Below are 20,767 nucleotides of genomic sequence, written 5' to 3' on the forward strand. Positions count from 1 at the left end.
ATGCTGTAACTTCTAATTCTGAATTAATATTTTAGTTTTATTAAATTTTGTATTGTCTATTTTTTTTTTCTAAAAAGTACCTTTCTCAGTACCTGGCCTGTGTTAGGTACTCAGTAAATAGTGCTTACAGTTGTTAATAGGTCACATCATCCAAAGTCTTTGTTTTGTAATACGCTAGTGTAAAACAGTGAGTGAGCAAGGTATTAAAATATGAATTTTGAATCTGTTGGTCAAATACTGTTCTTCATTCACTTGTAAAATAAATATGCAGAATGTGTGTTAAAGTTTTTCTGGTCAAAACAGATTATCATTTCTAAGTGTAGGCCTGAAATATTTGTGCCTTTTCTTGTATAGGAATAAAATTATATTACCTTTTCTGTTGTATATATTATTTTCAGAAACAAAACAGTTAGATACTATCTGCATTTAGATTCATAAACTAGGACAGATAATTTGACCATGTATGTACATATTTAAGATAGTTAATACAGCAAAATAAAATAATTAAACCAGAACATGAATAGATATATTTTAGGAATAAGGGGAAGAGGGAAATATATGCAACTGGTGGGAAGTCTGATAATAGCCCAGAGATTTCCGGGTACAACATTCTGCTGATTAATGAAGGAATCTGTTCAAGGTAGAGAAATCTTAAGTGCTGTTAATTTGAAGAAAGATCATATATCAAGGAAAAGCTGTTGCAAGTAAGGAGGCTTAGAATCAGTGTTTCTGAGATGAATAGATGAAGGAGACTGTGGTATGATGAGAGAGAAGGTGAATGGATTTAAGGTAGTTAAGGCATTATTGCTGCGTGTGTGTATGTATTGGGCAGTTTTAATTTGGTTGTGATTGAAGCTGTAACTAATGGTAGAAGTTACAAGCAAACCATCAGCTCAGTTAATTTGGAGATACATGTTTAAAACTATTATCAGAGGTCAGAAGATTTGAACACCGGTCTTTTATTTATTGGAGTTGCTTATTGCTTTAATTAGAGCATCAAGTCATTAGTGTTCTCCTATTCTTTTTTCAAATTAACAAAATACAAATTTGCTCAGCAAGTATAGCTATATAGCAAAAGGAAATTGTTTTTTTTTTTGGTTGCACAGCGTGGCATGTGGGATCTTCCCCGACCAGGGATCAAACCTGTGCCCCCAACAGTGGAAGTGTGGAGTCCTAGCCACTGGACCTCCAGGGAGGTTCCAGGAAATATTTTTATAAACATTATTCTTTATGCTTTGAATTTATTATGCATTTATGAGTGTAAGTAATGATCATTGATGTTAGTATCTTATTATGGATAGTAATGCAAGTACTTACAGATATATGGGTTATAAAGGAGAAGCTGTGTAGTGGTTTTACAAGAATATTTAAGACGGCTAGGGGTGAGCAAAGGCTAGCCATGGGAGCTGGTATAGAGTTGACAGACTTCTAAGTATAATTTTGAAGAAAAGTAAAGACAAGGGCAAGCCAAGAAGAACAAATAAAACAAGGTTTTCTAGTAAGGAATGAGAAATTGTTTGAATCATGATTTAGAAGAATGGAAAATATTATAAACATGGGAATGATATATATCAATATATATTTTTTTATGGACTGGCTTTTTTTTTTTTTTTTTTTTTAAGAAAAGGGAGAGAGCAAGAGAGACACTGGTCTTCCTCCAAAGCTTAGAGTTAGCCTTAGATATAAATCATTAAGCAGTCACAAAGACTAGCAAGACATGTCATAGAATGATTTCATTAAATCATATGATAAAATTCTGCCTTAGAATGAACATACTCACTTTTTTTTTTTCATACTCACTTTTTAATTATCAAATATTTCTGTAGATCTTATTCCACAATCTATGCAAGATTTGCTGTGTATGAATAATGACTTTCCTCCCAGAGCACATTGCCTGGTAAGATGGTAAGTATACATTTTACTCAGATAACTTTTAGTATGTATGTCAGGAAGGCCCATGACTGACTCCAGGTTTGATGATTTGCTAGGAGTTCGCACTGGGCTCAGCATGTAGTTGCTCTTATTAATAGGATTTCTTACAGTGACAGCATGCAAAGCAAAATCAGCAAAGGGAAAAGGTGCCTTAGGCAAAGTTTGGAGGAAGTGCAAGTGTTTAAGAGTCCATTCCTAATGGAGGCACAGAGGACATATTCAATTCCTTTAGCAACGAGTTGTGACAACACATATGAAACATTTTCTACCAGAGAAGCTTGTTAACGCCTCAGCTCTCAGGTTTTTAATTAGGGGCTGGTCACGTGGGCACCTTCTCACTGTTACATAACAAAATTTCATACTCCTAAAAGGAAAGCAGGTGTTCAGCATAAACCACTTTGTACAAACAGTTCAGGCACAATAACTCTTATCAGTTAGGGAAAATGGTGAGACCTCTCCACAAATCGAGGTTCCCAGATACCAGCCAATGGGCAGCCTTACAAGTGGGCCTTTCTGAGGATAGCAGTCATAGTCCTGCTGTTAAATCCTTTCTGAACAGTATGTGTCATAATCTAGGTTGTACCTAACTATAATTCTGATGACTAGCATAGAACGCTTAAATATCATAGGAAACTTAATATATATTGCTGAACATTGAATTGACGTAAAATGTTGATCTCAAACAGTTATGTGATGACATCAAAACTCTCTTACATCTTTTAATCTTTCTAAAGGTCATTTAATCTTTTTTCAATTAGTCTCAGCATCTCTTTATTTTGGAGAGGTTAGTGTTAAAACATACTACCATCAAAATGACCCAAGTATGAGTATGTGGTCAAGGAAGGAGACTTAGTTGAAGGAAATTTATATACTGGTTTTAAATTACTCTGTTGATGTGAGTTGGTCTTTTGATTTTTTTTTATTAAAGAATTTCTAAGGAAGGGGAAAATGATAGTATCTGTGTTTCTTTTTTCTTCGTTCCATTGTGATTACTATATCAAGTAGATTATGTAGCACTAAAAAGAAGAAAACTATTTGCAAGTGCTATAAACTGGTTAATGTTTCATAAATAGTCCTGTTATTTTTTAATGTGATCTTTGAAAAACTGTGAACTTAACTACAAAAGGAATTTAATGAATAAATTACCCATTTAATTTAATCCATCTAGATTCTTTTATCTTTTAAAATGTGAATACATACATTTAACATGACAAAATATGTCAGAAGACAGCTTGTATCATAGAGCATGCATTTACGTACATTCATTCATTCAGCATAATTGACCATCTACTGTTTGGTCAGACACTGAATTAGACAAACTAGTGTTTAATTTCTAGCTCAAGTACTTAATATCTCAGCAACTTTGGGCAAGTTATTTAATTTCTCTGATTTGGTTTCTGCATTGGTAAAGTAAGAATAATAAATAATATGTATCTTTGAGTAATTGTGAGGATTTAATAAGATAATAACACAGTACATATATCAAAATCTCACTGCTGTTATATAATTTCTGTTCAGCTTTTTAATATATATTTCAAAAAAGTGTATTTGACACATAGTCCATAGTTAAATATTCATTGAATAAATACATGAAACCTTTCTATGTATGAAATTAATAAATCACTTGTTAGTGATTTCTTTATTAACAAAAGTCACTTGTTAGTAGTTTTTTGAAAAATATATTTATTTAATTTATTTATTTTTGGCTGCGTTGCATCTTTGTTGCAGCACGCGGCCTTTCTCTAGTTGCAGTGAGCGGGAGATACTCTTTATTGCAGTGCACAGGCTTCTAATTGTTGTGGCCTCTCTTGTTGTGGAGCACGGTCTCTAGGCGCGTGGGCTCTAGAGCGCAGACTCGGTAGTTGTGGCGCACGGGCTTAGTTTCTCCACAGCATGTGGGATCTTCCTAGACCAGGGCTTGAACCTGTGTCTGCTGCATTGGTAGGTGGATTCTTAACCACAACACCAACAGAGAGCTCCCAGTAGTTTGGTTCTCCCCCCGCCCCGCCCCGGTATGTGAGCCTCTCCTGTTGCGGAGCACAGGCTTCAGACGTGCAGGCTCAGCGGCCATGGCTCACGGGCCTAGCTGCTCCACGGCATGTGGGATCTTCCTGGACCGGGGCATGAACCCGTGTCCCTTGCATCGGCAGGCGGACTCTCAACCACTGCACCACCAGGGAAGCCCCCCAGTAGTTTTTTTTTTTTAATGTTCCCATTTACTTTTAAAAAATTTTATTTTAAAAATTAGCTTACAGTAAATTGACTTTTTTTTGTGAAGAGTTAACTGAACTTTAACATATGTACAGGTTTTTTTTTTCTTAACATCTTTATTGGAGTATAATTGCTTTACAATGGTGTGTTAGTTTTTGATTTATAACAAAGTGAATCAGTTATACGTATACATATGTTCTCATATCTCTTCCCTCTTGCGTCTCCCTCTCTCCAACCCTCCCTATCCCACCCCTTTAGGTGGTCACAAAGCACCGAGCTGGTCTCCCTCTGCTACGCAACTGCTTCCCACTATCTATTTTACCTTTGGTAGTGTATATATGTCCATGCCACTCTCTCACTTTGTCCCAGTTACCCTCCCCCCTCCCCATATCCTCAAGTCCATTCTCTAGTAGGTCTGTGTCTTTATTCCTGTCTTACCCTTAGGTTCTTCATGACCTTTTTTTTTTCTTAGATTACATATATATGTGTTAGCATATGGTATTTGTTTTTCTCTTTCTGACTTACTTTGCTCTGTATGACAGACTCTGGGTCCATCCACCTCACTGCAAATAACTCAATTTGTTTCTTTTTATGGCTGAGTAATATTCCATTGTATATATGTGCCACATCTTCTTTATCCATTCATCTGTTGATGGACACTTAGGATGCTTCCATGTCCTGGCTATCGTAAATAGAGCTGCAATGAACATTTTGGTACTTGACTCTTTTTGAATTATGGTTTTCTCAGGGTATATGCCCAGTAGTGGGATTGCTGGGTTGTATGGTAGTTCTATTTTTAGTTTTTTAAGGAACCTCCATACTGTTCTCCATAGTGGCTGTATCAATTTACATTGCCACCAACAGTGCAAGAGGGTTCCCTTTTCTCCACAGCCTCTCCAGCATTTATTGTTTCTAGATTTTTTGATGATGGCCATTCTGACTGGTGTGAGATGATATCTCATTGTAGTTTTGATTTGCATTTCTCTAATGATTAATGATGTTGAGCATTCTTTCATGTGTTTGTTGGCAATCTGTATATCTTCTTTGGAGAAATGTCTATTTAGGTCTTCTGCCCATGTTTGGATTGGGTTATTTGTTTTTTTGTTATTGAGCTGCATGAGCTGCTTGTAAATTTTGGAGACTGACTCTTCGTCAGTTGCTTCATTTGTAAATATTTTTGCCCATCCTGAGGGTTGCCTTTTGGTCTTGTTTATGGTTTCCTTTGCTGTGCAAAAGTTTTTAAGTTTCATTAGGTCCCATTTGTTTATTCATTTTTTAAATTTCCATTTCTCTAGGAGGTGGGTCAAAAAGGATCTTGCTGTGATTTATGTCGTAGAGTGTTCTGCCTATGTTTTCCTCTAAGAGTTTGATAGTGTCTGGCCTTACATTTAGGTCTTTAATCCATTTTGAGTTTATTTATTTATTTATTTATTTATTTATTTATTTTTTTTGCGGTATGCGGGCCTCTCACTGTTGTGGCCTCTCCCGTTGCGGAGCACAGGCTCCGGACGCACAGGCTCAGCGGCCATGGCTCACGGGCTTAGTTGCTCTGCGGCATGTGGGATCTTCCCGGACCAGGGCACGAACCCGTGTCTCCTGCATCGGCAGGCGGATTCTCAACCACTGCGCCACCAGGGAAGCCCTTGAGTTTATTTTTGTGTATGGTGTTAAGGAGTGTTCTAATTTCATACTTTTTCATGCACCTGTCCAGTTTTCCCAGTACCACTTAATGAAGAGGCTGTCTTTTCTCCACTGTATATTCTTTCCTCCTTTATCAAAGATAAGGTGACCATATGTGAGTGGGTTTATCTCTGGGCTTTCTATCCTGTTCCATTGATCTATATTTCTGTTTTTGCTCCAGTACCATACTGTCGTGATTACTGTAGCTTTGTAGCATAGTCTGAAGTCCAGGAGCCTGATTCCTCCAGCTCCATTTTTCATTCCCAAGATTGTTTTGGCTATTCGGGGTCTTTTGTGTTTTCATACAAATTGTGAAATTTTTTGTTCTAGTTTTGTGAAAAATGCCAGTGGTAGTTTGATAGGGATTGTATTGAGTCTGGGGATTGCTTTGGGTAGTACAGTCATTTTCACAATGTTGAGTCTTCCAATCCAAGAACATGGTATATCTCTCCATCTATTTGTATCATCTTTAATTTCTTTCATCAGTGTCTTATAATTTTCTGTATACAGGTCTTTTTAGATAGGTTTATTCCTAGATATTTTATTCTTTTTGTTGCGGTGTTAAATAGGGGTGTTTTCTTAATTTCACTTTCAGATTTTTCATCATTAGTGTATAGGAATGCCAGAGATCTCTGTGCATTAATTTTGTATCCTGCTAGTTTACCAAATTCATTGATTAGCTCTAGTAGTTTTCTGGTAGCATCTTTAGGATTCTCTATGTATAGTATCACGTCATCTGCAAACAGTGACAGCTTTACTTCTTCCTTTCCGATTTGGATTCCTTTTATTTCTTTTTCTTCTCTGATTGCTGTGGCTAAAACTTCCAAAACTATGTTGAATAATAGTGGTGAGAGTGGGCAACCTAGTCATGTTCTTGGTCTTAGTGGAAATGGTTACAGTTTTTCACCATCGAGGACGATGTTGGCTGTGGGTTTGTCATATATGGCCTTTATTGTGTTGAGGAAAGTTCCCTCTATGTCTACTTTCTGCAGGGTTTTTATCATAAATGCGTGTTGAATTTTGTTGAAAGCTTTCTCTGCATCTACTGAGATGATCATATGGTTTTTCTCCTTCAATTTGTTAATATGGTGTATCACGTTGATTGATTTGCATATATTGAAGAATCCTTGCATTCCTGGAATAAACCCCACTTGATCATGGTGTATGATCCTTTTAATGTGCTGTTGGATTCTGTTTGCTAGTATTTTGTTGAGGATTTTTGCATCTGTGTTCATCAGTGATACTGGCCTGTAGTTTTCATTCTTTGTGACATCTTTGTCTGGTTTTGGTATCAGGGTGATGGTGGCCTTTTAGAATGAGTTTGGGAGTGTTCCTTCCTCTGCTGTATTTTGGAAGAGTTTGAAAAGGATAGGTGTTAGCTCTTCTCTAAATGTTTGATAGAATTCGCCTGTGAAGCCATCTGGTCCTGGGCTTTTGTTTGTTGGAAGATTTTTAATCACTGTTTCAATTTCAGTGCTTGTGATTGGTCTGTTCCTGTTTTCTGTTTCTTTCTGGTTGAATCTTTGCAGGTTGTGCATTTCTAAGAATTTGTCCATTTCTTCCAGGTTGTCCATTTTATTGGCATACAGTTGCTTGTAGTAATCTCTCATGATCCTTTGTACTTCTGCAGTGTCAGTTGTTACTTCTCCTTTTTCATTTCTAATTGTGTGGATTTGAGTCTTCTCCCTTTATTTCTTGATGAGTCTGGCTAATGGTTTATCAATTTTGTTTATCTTCTCAAAGAACCAGCTTTTAGTTTTATTGATCTTTGCTATTGTTTCCTTCATTTCTTTTTCATTTATTTCTGATCTGATCTTTATGATGTCTTTCCTTCTGCTAAATTTGGGGTTTTTTTGTTCTTCTTTCTCTAATTGCTTTAGGTGTAAGGTTTTCTTGTTTGTTTGAGATGTTTCCTGTTCCTTAAGGTAGGATTGTATTGCTATAAACTTCCCTCTTAGAACTGCTTTTGCTGCATCCCATAGGTCTTGGGTGGTCGTGTTTTCATTGTCATTTGCTTCTAGGTATTTTTTGATTTCCTCTTTGATTTCTTCAGTGATCTCTGGCTTATTAAGTAGTGTATTGTTTAACGTCCATGTGTTTATATGTTTTACAGATCTTTTCTTGTAATTGATATCTAGTCTCATAGTGTTGTTATCAGAAAAGATACTTGATACGATTTCAGTTTTCTTAAATTTACCAAGGCTTGATTTTGTGACCCAAGATATAATCTATCCTGGAGAATGTTCCATGAGCACTTGAGAAAAATATGTATTCTGTTGTTTTTGGATGGAATGTCCTATAAATATCAATTAACTCCATCTTGTTTAATGTATCATTTAAAGCTTGTGTTTCCTTATTTATTTTCATTTTGGATGATCTGTCCATTGGTGAAAGTGTGGTGTTATAGTCCCCTACTATGATTGTGTTGTGTCGATTTCCCCTTTTATGGCTTTTAGTATTTGCCTTATGTATTGAGGTCCTCTTGTGTTGGGTGCATAAATATTTACAATGGTTATATTTTCTTCTTGAATCAATCCCTTGATCATTATGTAGTGTTCTTCTTTGTCTCTTGTAATAGTCTTTATTTTAAAGTCTATTTTATCTGATATGAGAATTGCTACTCCAGCTTTCTTTTGATTTCCATTTGCATGGAATATCTTTTTCCATCCCCTTACTTTCAGTCTGTATGTGTCCCTAGGTCTGAAGTGGGTCTCTTGTAGCCAGCATATATATGGGTTTTGTTTTTGTATCCATTCAGAGACAGTCTGTGTCTTTTGGTTGGAGCATTTAATCCATTTACATTTAAGGTAATTATCGATATGTATGTTCCTATTCCCATTTTCTTAATTGTTTTGGGTTTGTTATTGTAGGTCTTTTCCTTCTCTTGTGTTTCTTGCCTAGAGAAGTTCCTTTAACAATTGTTGTAAAGCTGGTTTGTTGGTGCTGAACTCTCATTTTTTGCTTGTCTGTAAAGGTTTTAATTTCTCCATCAAATCTGAAAGAGATTGTTGCTGGGTAGAGTAATCTTGGTTGTAGGTTTTTCTCCTTCATCTCTTTAAATATGTCCTACCACTCCCTTCTCGCTTGTAGTTTCTGCTGAAAGATTAGCTGTTAACCTTATGGGGATTACCTTGTGTGTTATTTATTGTTTTTCCCTTGCTGCCTTTTTTTTTTTTTTTTTTTTTGCGGTACATGGGCCTCTCACTGTTGTGGCCTCTCCCATTGTGGAGCACAGGCTCCAGATGCACAGGCTCAGCAGCCATGGCTCACGGGCCCAGCCGCTCCGCGGCATGTGGGATCTTCCCAGACCAGGGCACGAACCCGTGTCCCCTGCATCAGCAGGTGGACTCTCAACCACTGCGCCACCAGGGAAGCCCCTCTTGCTGCTTTTAATATGTTTTCTTTGTTTTTAAATTTTGATAGTTTGCTTAATATGTGTCTTGGCATGTTTCTCCTTGGATTTATCCTGTGTGGGACTCTGTGCTTCCTGGACTTGATTAACTATTTCCTTTCCTATATTAGGGAAGTTTTCAACTATAATCTCTTCAAATATTTTCTCAGTTCCTTTCTTTTTCTCTTCTTCGGGGACCCCTATAATTCGAATGTTGGTGCGTTTAATGTTATCCCAGAGGTCTCTGAGACTGTCCTCAGTTAGTTTCATTCTTTTTTTCTTTATTTTGCTCTGCAGTAGTTACTTCCACTGTTTTGTCTTACAGGTTACTTATCCGTTTTTCTGCCTCAGTTATTCTGCTATTGATCCCTTCTAGAGTATTTTAAATTTCATTTATTGTGTTGTTCATCATTGCTTGTTTCCTCTTTAGTTCTTAGGTCCTTTTTATTTATTTTTATTTTTATTTATTTATTTATTTTTGCGGTACTTGGGCCTCTCACTGTTGTGGTCTCTCCGGACGCGCAGGCTCAGCGGCCATGGCTCACGGGCCCAGCCGCTCCACGGCATGTGGGATCTTCCCAGACCGGGGCATGAACACGTGTCTCCTGCATCGGCAGGCGGACTCCCAACCACTGTGCCACCAGGGAAGCCCCTTAGGTCTTTTTTAAATGTTTCTTGTATTTTCTCTATTCTATTTCCAAGATTTTGGATCATTACTATCATTATTCTGAATTCGTTTTCAGGTAGAGTGCCTATTTTCTCTTCATTTGTTAGGTCTGGTCGGTTTTTACCTCTTTCCTTCATCTGCTGTGTGTTTTTCTGTCTTCTCATTTTGCTTATCGTACTGTGTTTGAGGGTCTCCTTTTTGTAGGCTCCAGGTTCCTAGTTCCCGTTGTTTTTGGTGTCCGTCCGCAGTGGCTAAGGTAGGTTCAGTGGGTTGTGTAGGCTTCTTGGTGGAGGGGACTAGTGCCTGTGTTTTGGCGGATGAGGCTGGATTTTATCTTTCTGGTGGGCAGGTCCACTTCTGGTGGTGTGTTTTGGGGTGTCTCTGGCCTTATTATGATTTTAGGCAGCCTCTCTGCTAATGGGTGGGTTTGTGTTCTGTGTTGCTAGTTGTTTGGCATAAGGTGTCCAGCACTGTAGCTTGCTGGTCGTTGAGTGAAGCTGGGTCTTGGTGTTGAAATGGAGATGTCTGCGAGATGTTCGCCATTTGATATTATGTGGAGCTGGGAGGTCTCCTGTGGACCAGTGTCCTGAAGTTGGCTTTCCCACCTCAGAGGCACAGCACTGACGCCTGGCTGGAGCACCAAGAGCCTCTCATCCACATGGCTCAGAATAAAAGCGAGAAAATGTACAAAGAAAGAAAAAGGAGAAAATAAAATAAATTAAGGTAAAATAAAATAAAGTTATTAAAATTAAAAATAATTATTAAGAAAATAATTTTAAAAAGTTGAAAAACAAAACAAAAACGGATGGACAAAATCCTAGGACAATTGGTGAAAGCAAAGCTACACAGACAAAATTTCACACAGAAGCATACACATATACACTCTCAAAAAGAGGAAAAGGGGGGCTTCCCTGGTGGCGCAGCAGTTGAGAGTCCGCCTGCCGATGCAGGGGACACGGGTTCGTGCCTCGGTCCGGGAAGATCCCACGTGCCGCGGAGTGGCTGGGCCCGTGAGCCACGGCCGCTGAGCCTGTGCATCCGGAGCACAGGCTCCGCAGCGGGAGAGGCCGCAACAGTGAGAGGCCCACATACCGAAGGAAAAAAAAAAAAAAAAAGGAAAAGGGGAAAAAAATGTATCTTGCTCCCAAAGTCCACCTCCTCAATTTGGGATGATTCGTTGTGTATTTAGGTATTCCACAGTTGCAGAGTAAATCAAGTTGATTGTAGAGATTTAATCTGATGCTCCTGAGGCTGTTGGGAGAGATTTCCCTTTCTCTTCTTTGGTTGCACAGCTCCTGGGCTTCAGCTTTGGATTTGGCCCTGCCTCTGCATGTAGGTCGCCTGAGGGCATCTGTTCTTTGCTCAGACAGGATGGGGTTAAAGGAGCAGCTGATTCGTGGACTCTAGCTCATTCAGGCTGGTGGGGGGGGATGGTGGGGTATGGATGTGGGGCGAGCCTGCAGCCGCCAGCATGATGTTGCACCAGCCTGAGGCGCGCCGTGCGTTCTCCAGGGGAAGTTGTCCCTGGATCACGGGACCCTGGCAGTGGCGGGCTGCACAGGCTCCTGGGAAGGGAGGTGTGGACAGTGACCTGTGCTTGCACACAGGCTTCTTGTTGGCCGCAGCAGCAGCCTTAGCATCTCATGCCCGTCTCTGGGGTCCGTGCTGATAGCCATGGCTCGTGACCGTCTCTGGGGCTCCTTTAAGCAGCGCTTTTAATTCCCTCTCCTCGTGCATCAGGAAACAAAGAGGGTATAAAAAGTCTCTTGCCTCTTCAGTGGGTCGAGACTTCTCCTGGACTCCCTCCCGGGTAGCTGTGGCGCACTAACCCCTTCAGGTTGTGTTCACGCTGCCAACCCAGTCCTTTCCCCTGGGATCTGACTGAAGCCCGAGCCTCAGCTTCCAGTGCCTTCCCGCCCCTGCGGGTGAGCAGACAAGCCTCGCGGGCTGGTGAGTGCTGGTTGGTACCAATCGTCTGTTTGGGAATCTCTCCGCTTTGCCCTCCGCACCCTTGTTGCTGTGCTCTCCTCCTTGGCTCTGAGGCTTCCCCCTCTGCCACCCACTGTCTCCACCCACGAAGGGGCTTCCTAGTGTGTGGAAACCTTTCCTCCTTCACAGCTCCCTGCCACTGGTGCAGGTCCTGTCCCTATTCTTTTGTATCTGTTTTTTTTTTTTTTTTTTCTTTTGCCCTACCTAGGTACGTGGGGGTGTTTCTTGCCTTTTGGGAGGTCTGAGGTCTTCTGCCAGCGTTCAGTGGGTGTTCTATAGGAGCAGTTCCGCGTGTAGATGTATTTCTGATGTATCTGTGGGGAGGAAGGTAATCTCCGCGTCTTAGTCTTCTTCCATCTTCTCAAATCACCTCCATGTATAGGTGTTCTTTTTTTTTTTTTTCCGTACGTGGGCCTCTCACTGTTGTGGCCTCTCCCGATACGGAGCAGAGGCTCTGGACACGCAGGCTCAGCGGTCATGGCTCACGGGCCTAGCTACTCTGCGGCATGTGGGATCTTCCTGGACTGGGGCACGAACCCGTGTCCCCTGCATCGGCAAGTGGACTCTCAACCACTGCACCACCAGGGAAGCCCACGTATAGGTTTTTTTAAGTTGCTACCAGAGTCAGAATATAGAACAGTTCTGTAACCTCACCCAAACTCCTCTTCTCTGTTATAATACTGGCAGTCACTGATATGTTCTCAGTCACTATAGTTTTGTCCTTTCAGAAGTGTCATAAAGATGCACTCAAATAGTAACCATGTGAGACTGGCTTCTTTCACTCAGCGTAATGCTTTTGAGATGCTTTGAAGTAACTTTTTTTTTTTTTTTTTTGGCAATACATGGGCCTCTCACTGTTGTGGCCTCTCCCGTTGCAGAGCACAGGTCCTGGACGCGCAGGCTCAGTGGCCATGGCTCATGGGCCCAGCCGCTCCGCAGTATGTGGAATCTTCCCGCACCAGGACACAAACCCGTGTCCCCTGCATTGGCAGGCGGACTCTCAACCACTGCGCCACCAGGGAAGCCCTGAAGTAATTTTTTGTCAATAGTTTTTTCCTTACTCTTGCTGAGTAGTATTCTGTTTTAAGGATATACCACAGTTTAATCATTCACTTGTTGAAGGGTAGTAGGATTGTTTGTAAGATTGGACATTTATGAATAGAGCTGCTGTAAATATTTTTGGTTTTTTTTTGTGGTACGCGGGCCTCTCACTGTTGCGGCCTCTCCCATTGCGGAGCACATGCTCCGGACACGCAGGCTCAGCGGCCATGGCTCATGGGCCTAGCAGCTCCGCGGCATGTGGGATCTTCCCGGACTGGGGCACGAAACCATGTTCCCTGCACCGGCAGGTGGACTCTCAACCACTGCACCACCAGGGTAGCCCTTGTATACATCTTTTATATGAAAATATATTTTCAGTTTACTTGGGTAGATATCTAGGGTGGGATTAAGTCATATGTTGAGTGTGTATTTAACTTTATAAGAAACAGCCAAACTGAGGTCCAGAGGGACTACCATTTTGCATTCCCCCCAACAGTGTATAAGAGTTTCAGTTGCTCTATATCCGCAGTAGTACTTGGTGTCAGTTTTTTTAGTTTTCGCCATTTTAATAGGTATGTTGTGATATCTCATCCTTTTTTTTTTTTTTTTTTGTGGTACGCGGGCCTCTCACCGTTGTGGCCTCTCCCATTGCGGAGCACAGGCTCCGGACGCACAGCCTCAGCGGCCATGGCTCACGGGCCCAGTTGCTCGGCATGTGGGATCTTCCCAGACCGGGGCACGAACCCGCGTCCACTGCATCGGCAGGCGGACTCTCAACCACTGCGCCACCAGGGAAGCCCCTCATCCTAGTTTTAATTTGAGTTTTAATTATCTTTCATGTGTTTATTTGCCATCGTATATACTCTCTGGTGAAGTGTCTGTTCAAGTCTTTTGTCTACTTTTTAATTGGGTTGTTTTCTTACTGCTGTGTTCTGAGAGTTCTTTATATATTCTGAATATAAATATTTTCTCTGGACAGTAGTTTATCTTTTCATTCTCTTACTAGTGTCTTTTCCAGAATAAAATTTTTAAATTTGATGAAGTTCAGTTTATTAGATTTTTACTTTATGGATCATGCTTTAGTGCCATGTCCTAGAACACTTGCACGAGGTCACAGAGCCTTTCTTCTATTTGATAAAAATATATAAACTTAAAAAAAAATTTTGGTTTATTTTAGATTTATGTAAAGTTATGAAGATAGTACAGACTGTCCCGGGATACCCTTCACCCAGTTTTCCCTACTGTTAACAGTTTATGTTACCATGGTATGTGTGTCAAAGCTGAGAAACCAACAGTGGTACATTATTATTAGTTAAACTTTATTTAACTAGTTTTTCCACTAACATCCATTTTCTGTTCCAGGATCTAATCTGGGATACTGCATTGCATGTAGTTATATCTCCTTAGTTTCTTTAGTCTCCGTTCTGTGAAAATTTTTGTCTTTCCTCATTTTTCATCACTTCGAGCTTTTGAGGGGTACTAGTCAGGTGTTTTGTAGAATCTCGTTCAATTTGGGTTTGTGTCTTTTTAAAAAACTTTTTAAAGTAAGAACATTTTTTTTATGGTTACACTTGGGTTGTGGGTTTTGGAGAGAATACCATAAAGGTGAAATGCCTTTTTATCATATCAGAAGGTCATGTTGTCATCGTGACTTAGTCACTGGTGATATTAACTTTGATCACATGGTCAATTCTGTGTTTTATTCTGAAAGTTTTACATTTTATATTTAGATCTGTTATCCATTTCAAGTTAATTTTTGGATGATTCTTTTTTTTGCATGTGGATGTTTAGTTGTGCCAACCTCATTTGTTGAAGAGTTTCCTTTCATCATTGACTTACTTTTGCATCTTTGTCAAAGGTCGTTTGGCCATATTTGTGTGGATTTGTGTCTTGGTTGCTGTAGTTTTGTAATAAGTCTTTAAATTAGGTAGTGTGATTCCTTCAATTTTTAAAAAAAAATTTTCAAAGTTGTTTTGGTTATCCTAGTTCCTTTGCTTTTCTATTTAAATTTTAGAATTGGTTTATCTATGTCTACAAAAAGTCCTGTTGGAATTTTGATTGGAATTGCTTTGAGTCTGTAGATCAGTTTGGTGGAGAATTGGTATGTTTACTATGCTAAGTCTTCCATTTTATGATCATGGTTGGTCTCTCCAGTTATTTAGGTCTTCTTTGATTTCAGCAGACAGATCCTGTATATGTTTTGTTAGATTTATGTCTAATTACTGCTTTTTAAAAAGGAGCTATTGTAATGGTATTATTTAAACATTTTTCATACTAGCTCTTTGTTACTAGCATGTAGGAATATGACTAATTTTTGTGCATTGACCTTATATCCCATGACCTTACTAAATTCAGTTATTAGTTCTCGGAGGAGTTTTGTGATGTCTTCTGGATTTTTTTTGTAAACAGTCATGTTGTCTGTGAATAGGGGTAGTTTTATTTCTTCCTTTCCAATCTCTGGGTCTGTTTTTTTCCTTGACTTTTAAATTGGCTAAGGCTCCAGTAAAATACTGAATAGGAATGATGAGAGTGGACGTCTTTGTCTTGCTCCTAATCTCAGAGGGAAAACCTATTAAATATGATGTTAGGTGTAGTTTTTTCATAGATGCTCTTTATTAGGTTGAGAATGTTCTATTCCTAGTTCGCTGAGAGCTTTTATATGAATGGATGTTGAATTTTGTCAAATGCATTTTCTGCTTGAATTGATACGATCATTTGTTTTTCTTTCTTTTTTAAAATTATTATTATTTTTGGCTGTGTTGGGTCTTTGTTGCTGCATGCAGGCTTTCTCTAGTTGCGGTGAGTGGGGTCTACTCTTCGTTGCGATGCATGGGCTTCTCATTGTGGTGGCTTCTCTTGTTGCGGAGCATGGGGTCTAGGCGCACGTGCTTCAGTAGTTGTGGCTCGTGGGCTCTAGAGCGCAGGCTCAGTAGTTGTGGTGCACGAGCTTAGTTGCTCTGTGGCATGTGGGATCTTCCCGGACCAGGGCTTGAACTCGTGTCCGCTGCATTGGCAGGCAGATTCTTAACCACTGTGCTACCAGGGAAGTCCCCATTTGTTTCTTCTGTAGATTTTTAATATGGTGATTACATTGGTTGATTTTGGTAGATAGCTATTTAGCTTTGCATCGCAAGATGAACTCTACTTCTACTTCTTCGTGGTGTAATTTGTATTTGTGCTTATATGTATTGCTGAATTTGATATACTGATATTTTGTTGAGGAGTTTAGTGTCTGTGTTAATGAGAAATATTGGTCTGTAGTTTTCCTATATTTTGGTTTTGATGTCAGAGAAATGCTGGCCTCATAACATAAATTGGGAAGTATTTTGTTCACTTCTGTTTTCTGGAAGAGACTGTGTAAAATTGATGTTATCTTCTTTAATATTTGGTAGAATTTGCCATTGAAGCCATCTGGGCCTGGAGTTGTTTTATCAAGGTGGCAGTCTCTTCTAAGATCCATGCTTTAAGCAGAAGTCGTAGTTCCAGTTCCTTGCTTCATGTACACCCATAACCCTGAGGGGCTATTCAAAATGTTACAACCTGTGTACTGATTTGGATTGATGGAAAGTCCATGCACAGACAATGCTTGATTAAATATAAAGGATACCAAAGGAAACTGATGTGTTTAGGGTACTTTGTAGAGAGATTGGTAACATCATCAGAAAAAATATGCAGCTTCTTACTCTCAGTCCCTCATAAGCAAGGGATGCTAATATCTGAGTCATATTATACTTTTGGAAGCATAGTTTCCAGACCTAGCCTTATTTATATTTATTATGAGGCTCAGGCATTTTGGACATAACATAGTCTGGATACATGCCAAAGACCACTTCCCCTGGGCTGGTTATACCTTATCAGTCTCAGAGTGATATAATTCACATTATCTATGTGAATTTAGCTAAGCTAAATACATGGTATTCTCAGACATAAACAGATTTTTCTTCCATCACTCTCAGTCTGTATAGTCTATCAAAGCACCTTCAGTTTTGCAGACAGCTTTGTGAGCCATACTAATAGGCTTTTAGCATGTGAAAGGTTTATCCTACAAAATCCCCATTGCTAGTCCCTAGCTGTGAGTGCCTATATCCAGAGTTGATAATCCCCTGGTTGTCTTCAGAGTCACCTTTGCATGCTTACTTCTGCCATTCAGTTCCCTCTTTGTTTCTGTGACTCAGGAATCTCCTTTTTATTCTTTGAAGTTCAGCTGTATATTTCAAAAACATTATCATGTCTTACCAAGTATTTTGGTGTGTTTGGGGGGAAGGGGGACCTGTGTCATGTCAATCTGCTGTATCACTTCCATTTTTTAAACTTGATTTTTCTTAAAGGTTAGAAGACCAACAACCAAACTTTTGAGAACTATTTGAAAATTAGACATATTAAAAGTATGTGCGTTTTCTTTTATTCAGCAAACATTCTTTTGAACATTTACTATGAGCCAGGTACTGGGATATGAAAGATAAAATGTGGTCTCTGCCTCAGTGAGCTTTGGGATTAGAAGAGGGATAAAGACAAAGGAACAAATGGCAACACTGTTGGTAAGTGTTCTCATGGAGGACAGCACAGGGTTTGATGCAAACTCATAGGAGATAACTGCCTTTCTAGACAGATCAAGTCAGGAAAATGTTTCCAGAAGAGGTGATGCCTCACCTGAATCTTGCAAGGCAAGTGAGAATAAGCCAGGTGAAGTTAGGTGAAAAGATATTCAAGGCAGAAGAAGAGCATCAGTAGATGTGATGATGCCTAAATGAACTTGAAACCTGCGAGTAGTTTGGTAAGCCTGGAGTATGGCAGCTGAGTGTGGAGAATGTCAAAAGATGAGGTGGTGTCTGTGTATTTGGAGCCTAATGTGAACTGGGCATCTTAAGAAGATTTCCTAATGTTCTCATACTTACTTTTTTTTTTTTTTTTTTAAACAGAATTTTAAAATTATAATTGTTAAAAATAAAAATTCTTTTTTTTAACATCTTTATTGGAGTATAGCTGTTTTACAATAGTGTGTTAGTTTCTCCTTTACAACAAAGCGAATCAGTTATATATTTACATATGTTCCCGTATCTCTTCCCTCTTGCGTCACCCTCCCTCCCACCCTCCCTATCCCACCCCTCTAGGTGGTCACAGAGCACAGAGGTGATCTCCTTGTGCTATGCGGCAGCTTCCCACTAGCTATCTAATTTACATTTGGTAGTGTATATATGTCCCTGCCACTCTCTCACTTCGTCACATTTTACCCTTCCCCCTCCCCATATCCTCAAGTCCATGCTCTAGTAGGTCTGTGTTTTATTCCCATCCTATCACTAATCTCTTCATGACATTTTTTTTTTCTTAGATTCATATATATGTGTTAGCATACGGTATTTGTTTTTCTCCTTCTGACTTCACTCTGTATGACAGACTCCAGGTCTGTCCACCTCATTACAAATAGCTCAGTTTCATTTCTTTTTATGGCTGAGTAATATTCCATTGTATATATGTGCCACATCTTCTTTATCCATTCATCTGTTGATGGACACTTAGGTTGCTTCCATGTCCTGGCTATCGTAAATAGGGCGCAATGAACATTTTGGTACATGACTCTTTTTGAATTATGGTTTTCTCAGGGTATATGTCCAGTAGTGGGATTGCAGGGTCGTATGGTAGTTCTATTTGTAGTTTTTTAAGGAACCTCCGTACTGTTTTCCATAATGGCTGTATCAATTTACATTCCCACCAGCAGTGCAAGAGTGTTCCCTTTTCTCCACACCCTCTCCAGCAAAAAATAAAAATTCTTAAACTTTTCAAGGATACAAATTAATCACCATGGTTCTTAGCAACTGAAGAATAAGATACACAGAAGTTTTCACCTATAAATATTTCATTTTTAAAATTGAACTAAAGTTAATAAAGCAGACATTGAAAATTTGAGGTATTATGCAAATATTTATACCATACATAATACAGTTAGTAAAGATTGAGCCTGTCAGAATGAGAAAAACTTAACATGATTAATCAAAATTCTATTAATCTATTAATCTTTAGAAAATAGAACATTTATGTCAAATGCTGAATTTTGATGGTTTATCAATCTACACCTATTTTGATATCTCTTAGTTTCAGTTTTTATATCAAGCACCTGCCAGATTAGCTTTAAGCCTGTTTAACTTTTTAAAGGTTATTTTATAAAACTGGTCTCAAAAAGATATGTGGGCATGATTGCTACTGAACCTCGACTTGGGTCTGCACCGCACAGCCAATCTACTAAAACTGTGTTGTGGTGAAGTAAAGTGCAGCATTTATTGCAATGTACCAAGCAAGGAGAATGGGCTGCTCATGCTCAAAAGACCCAACTCCGCGATGGCTTTTCAGGGAAGGGTTTTCAAAGGCACCGCATGGTCCGTGATCAGCTTGTGCTCAGTTCTTGGACTGATTGGCATCAAGGTGAGGTTTTGCACATCATCAGTCTTCTGGCTCCAACCGGTTTGGGGTCTTTGTGTTTGGGGTCAGCAGTTTTCATCTGGTGGGGGTCTGGTTTCTGTAAAAACAAGTTAGGAATATGTGTCAGACCTTTATATCTTTCAGGGAACTGGGAGTTCAGTGACTCTATGTGGCTGATTTATAGTCTAAATCGTTACTAGTTTCCTGGCCCAACATCTTTGCTTTGTTTCTACATGCTTACACTTCCTAATAATTAACTCTTGAGCCAGCCTTCTGAGATTCAGGGGTGGTCTGGGAGACTAAAGCAAAAGCCTCTTACTTCAAAAAACAGGGACACAAAGGCTTGTTTACAGTTTCATGATCAAGTTTTATAGTCTAGGCAAGGTAACTGATCTTAATGATGTGATCTGTTGGCTGATTCTCTCTGCTTCCTTATATAACCTATCCTTTAAATACCTTCTAATGGCTGATCCTGAAATCATCGTTAGAGATTTATTCCCTTCATTATTTGTGATTTATTAAAAGAAAATTAGCCCTAGAAATGACACAGACATTAGCCTTAGCAGACATTTATGTCCAAAGGTAAATTTATGAGGTATTTTTTTTTTTTTTTTTTTTTTTTTTTTTTTGCGGTACGCGGGCCTCTCACTGTTGTGGCCTCTCCCGCTGCGGAGCACAGGCTCCAGACGCGCAGGCCCAGCGGCCATGGCTCACGGGCCCAGCCGCTCCGCGGCATGTGGGATCCTCCCGGACCGGGGCACGAACCCGTATCCCCTACATCGGCAGGCGGACTCTCAACCACCGCGCCACCAGGGAAGCCCTATGAGGTATTTTTTGAGCAGAGGGTGTGGTGGCCAGGATAATGAACCTCTCTACCTCCTAAAGATGTCCACATCCTAGAACATGTGAGTATAGGTTATGTGGCAAGAAGGAATCAAGAGAGCAGATGGAATTAGGGTTGCTAATCAGCTGATTTTAAGATAGGGAGATTTTTCCTGGGTTATCTGGGTGGGCTGAATATAATCACAAGAGTTCTTAAAAGTAAGAAAAAGAGGCAGAAGATAGTCAGTGTCAGAGTGTTGTGATGTGAGAATAACTTGGCCTGCTGTTCCTGGATTTGAAGATGGAAGAAGGTCATGAGCCAAGGAATGAGGGTAGCCCCTAGAAACTGGGAAAGGCAAGGAACGGATTCTCCCTTAGAGTCTCCAGAAGGAATATAGCCTTGCTGACACCTTGATTTAGCCTGGTGAGACTTGCATCAGACTTCTAACTTATAGAACTGAAAGATAATAAATTTTTGTTGTTCTAAGCTGCCAAGTTGGTGGTAATTTGTTAAAGCAGCAATATGAAAATAATACAAAAAGTGAGAGCATAAATGTTATATGTCTGAGGAGACTTTACTGAGATTAGAAAAATACACTGGAAGTACAGCTGGGTTTAAC

At 39.6% G+C, this 20,767-nt stretch overlaps 1 protein-coding gene across 8 annotated transcripts in view; it reads left to right on the forward strand.

Moving 5' to 3' along the window:
* RAB3GAP1 (RAB3 GTPase activating protein catalytic subunit 1) overlaps positions 1-20,767 on the forward strand; it is a 132,735-nt gene that overhangs the window by 44,231 nt on the left and 67,737 nt on the right. For all 8 annotated transcript variants that reach the window (XM_059053676.2, XM_067025929.1, XM_067025928.1 and 5 more), the window contains one exon: positions 1,827-1,905. In XM_059053676.2, coding sequence (XP_058909659.1) covers positions 1,827-1,905 — 79 coding nt within the window. The remainder of the gene's footprint in view (positions 1-1,826; positions 1,906-20,767) is intronic.

Source organism: Kogia breviceps, chromosome 2 (assembly GCF_026419965.1).
Source record: "Kogia breviceps isolate mKogBre1 chromosome 2, mKogBre1 haplotype 1, whole genome shotgun sequence".
Classification (NCBI taxonomy): domain Eukaryota; kingdom Metazoa; phylum Chordata; class Mammalia; order Artiodactyla; family Physeteridae; genus Kogia; species Kogia breviceps.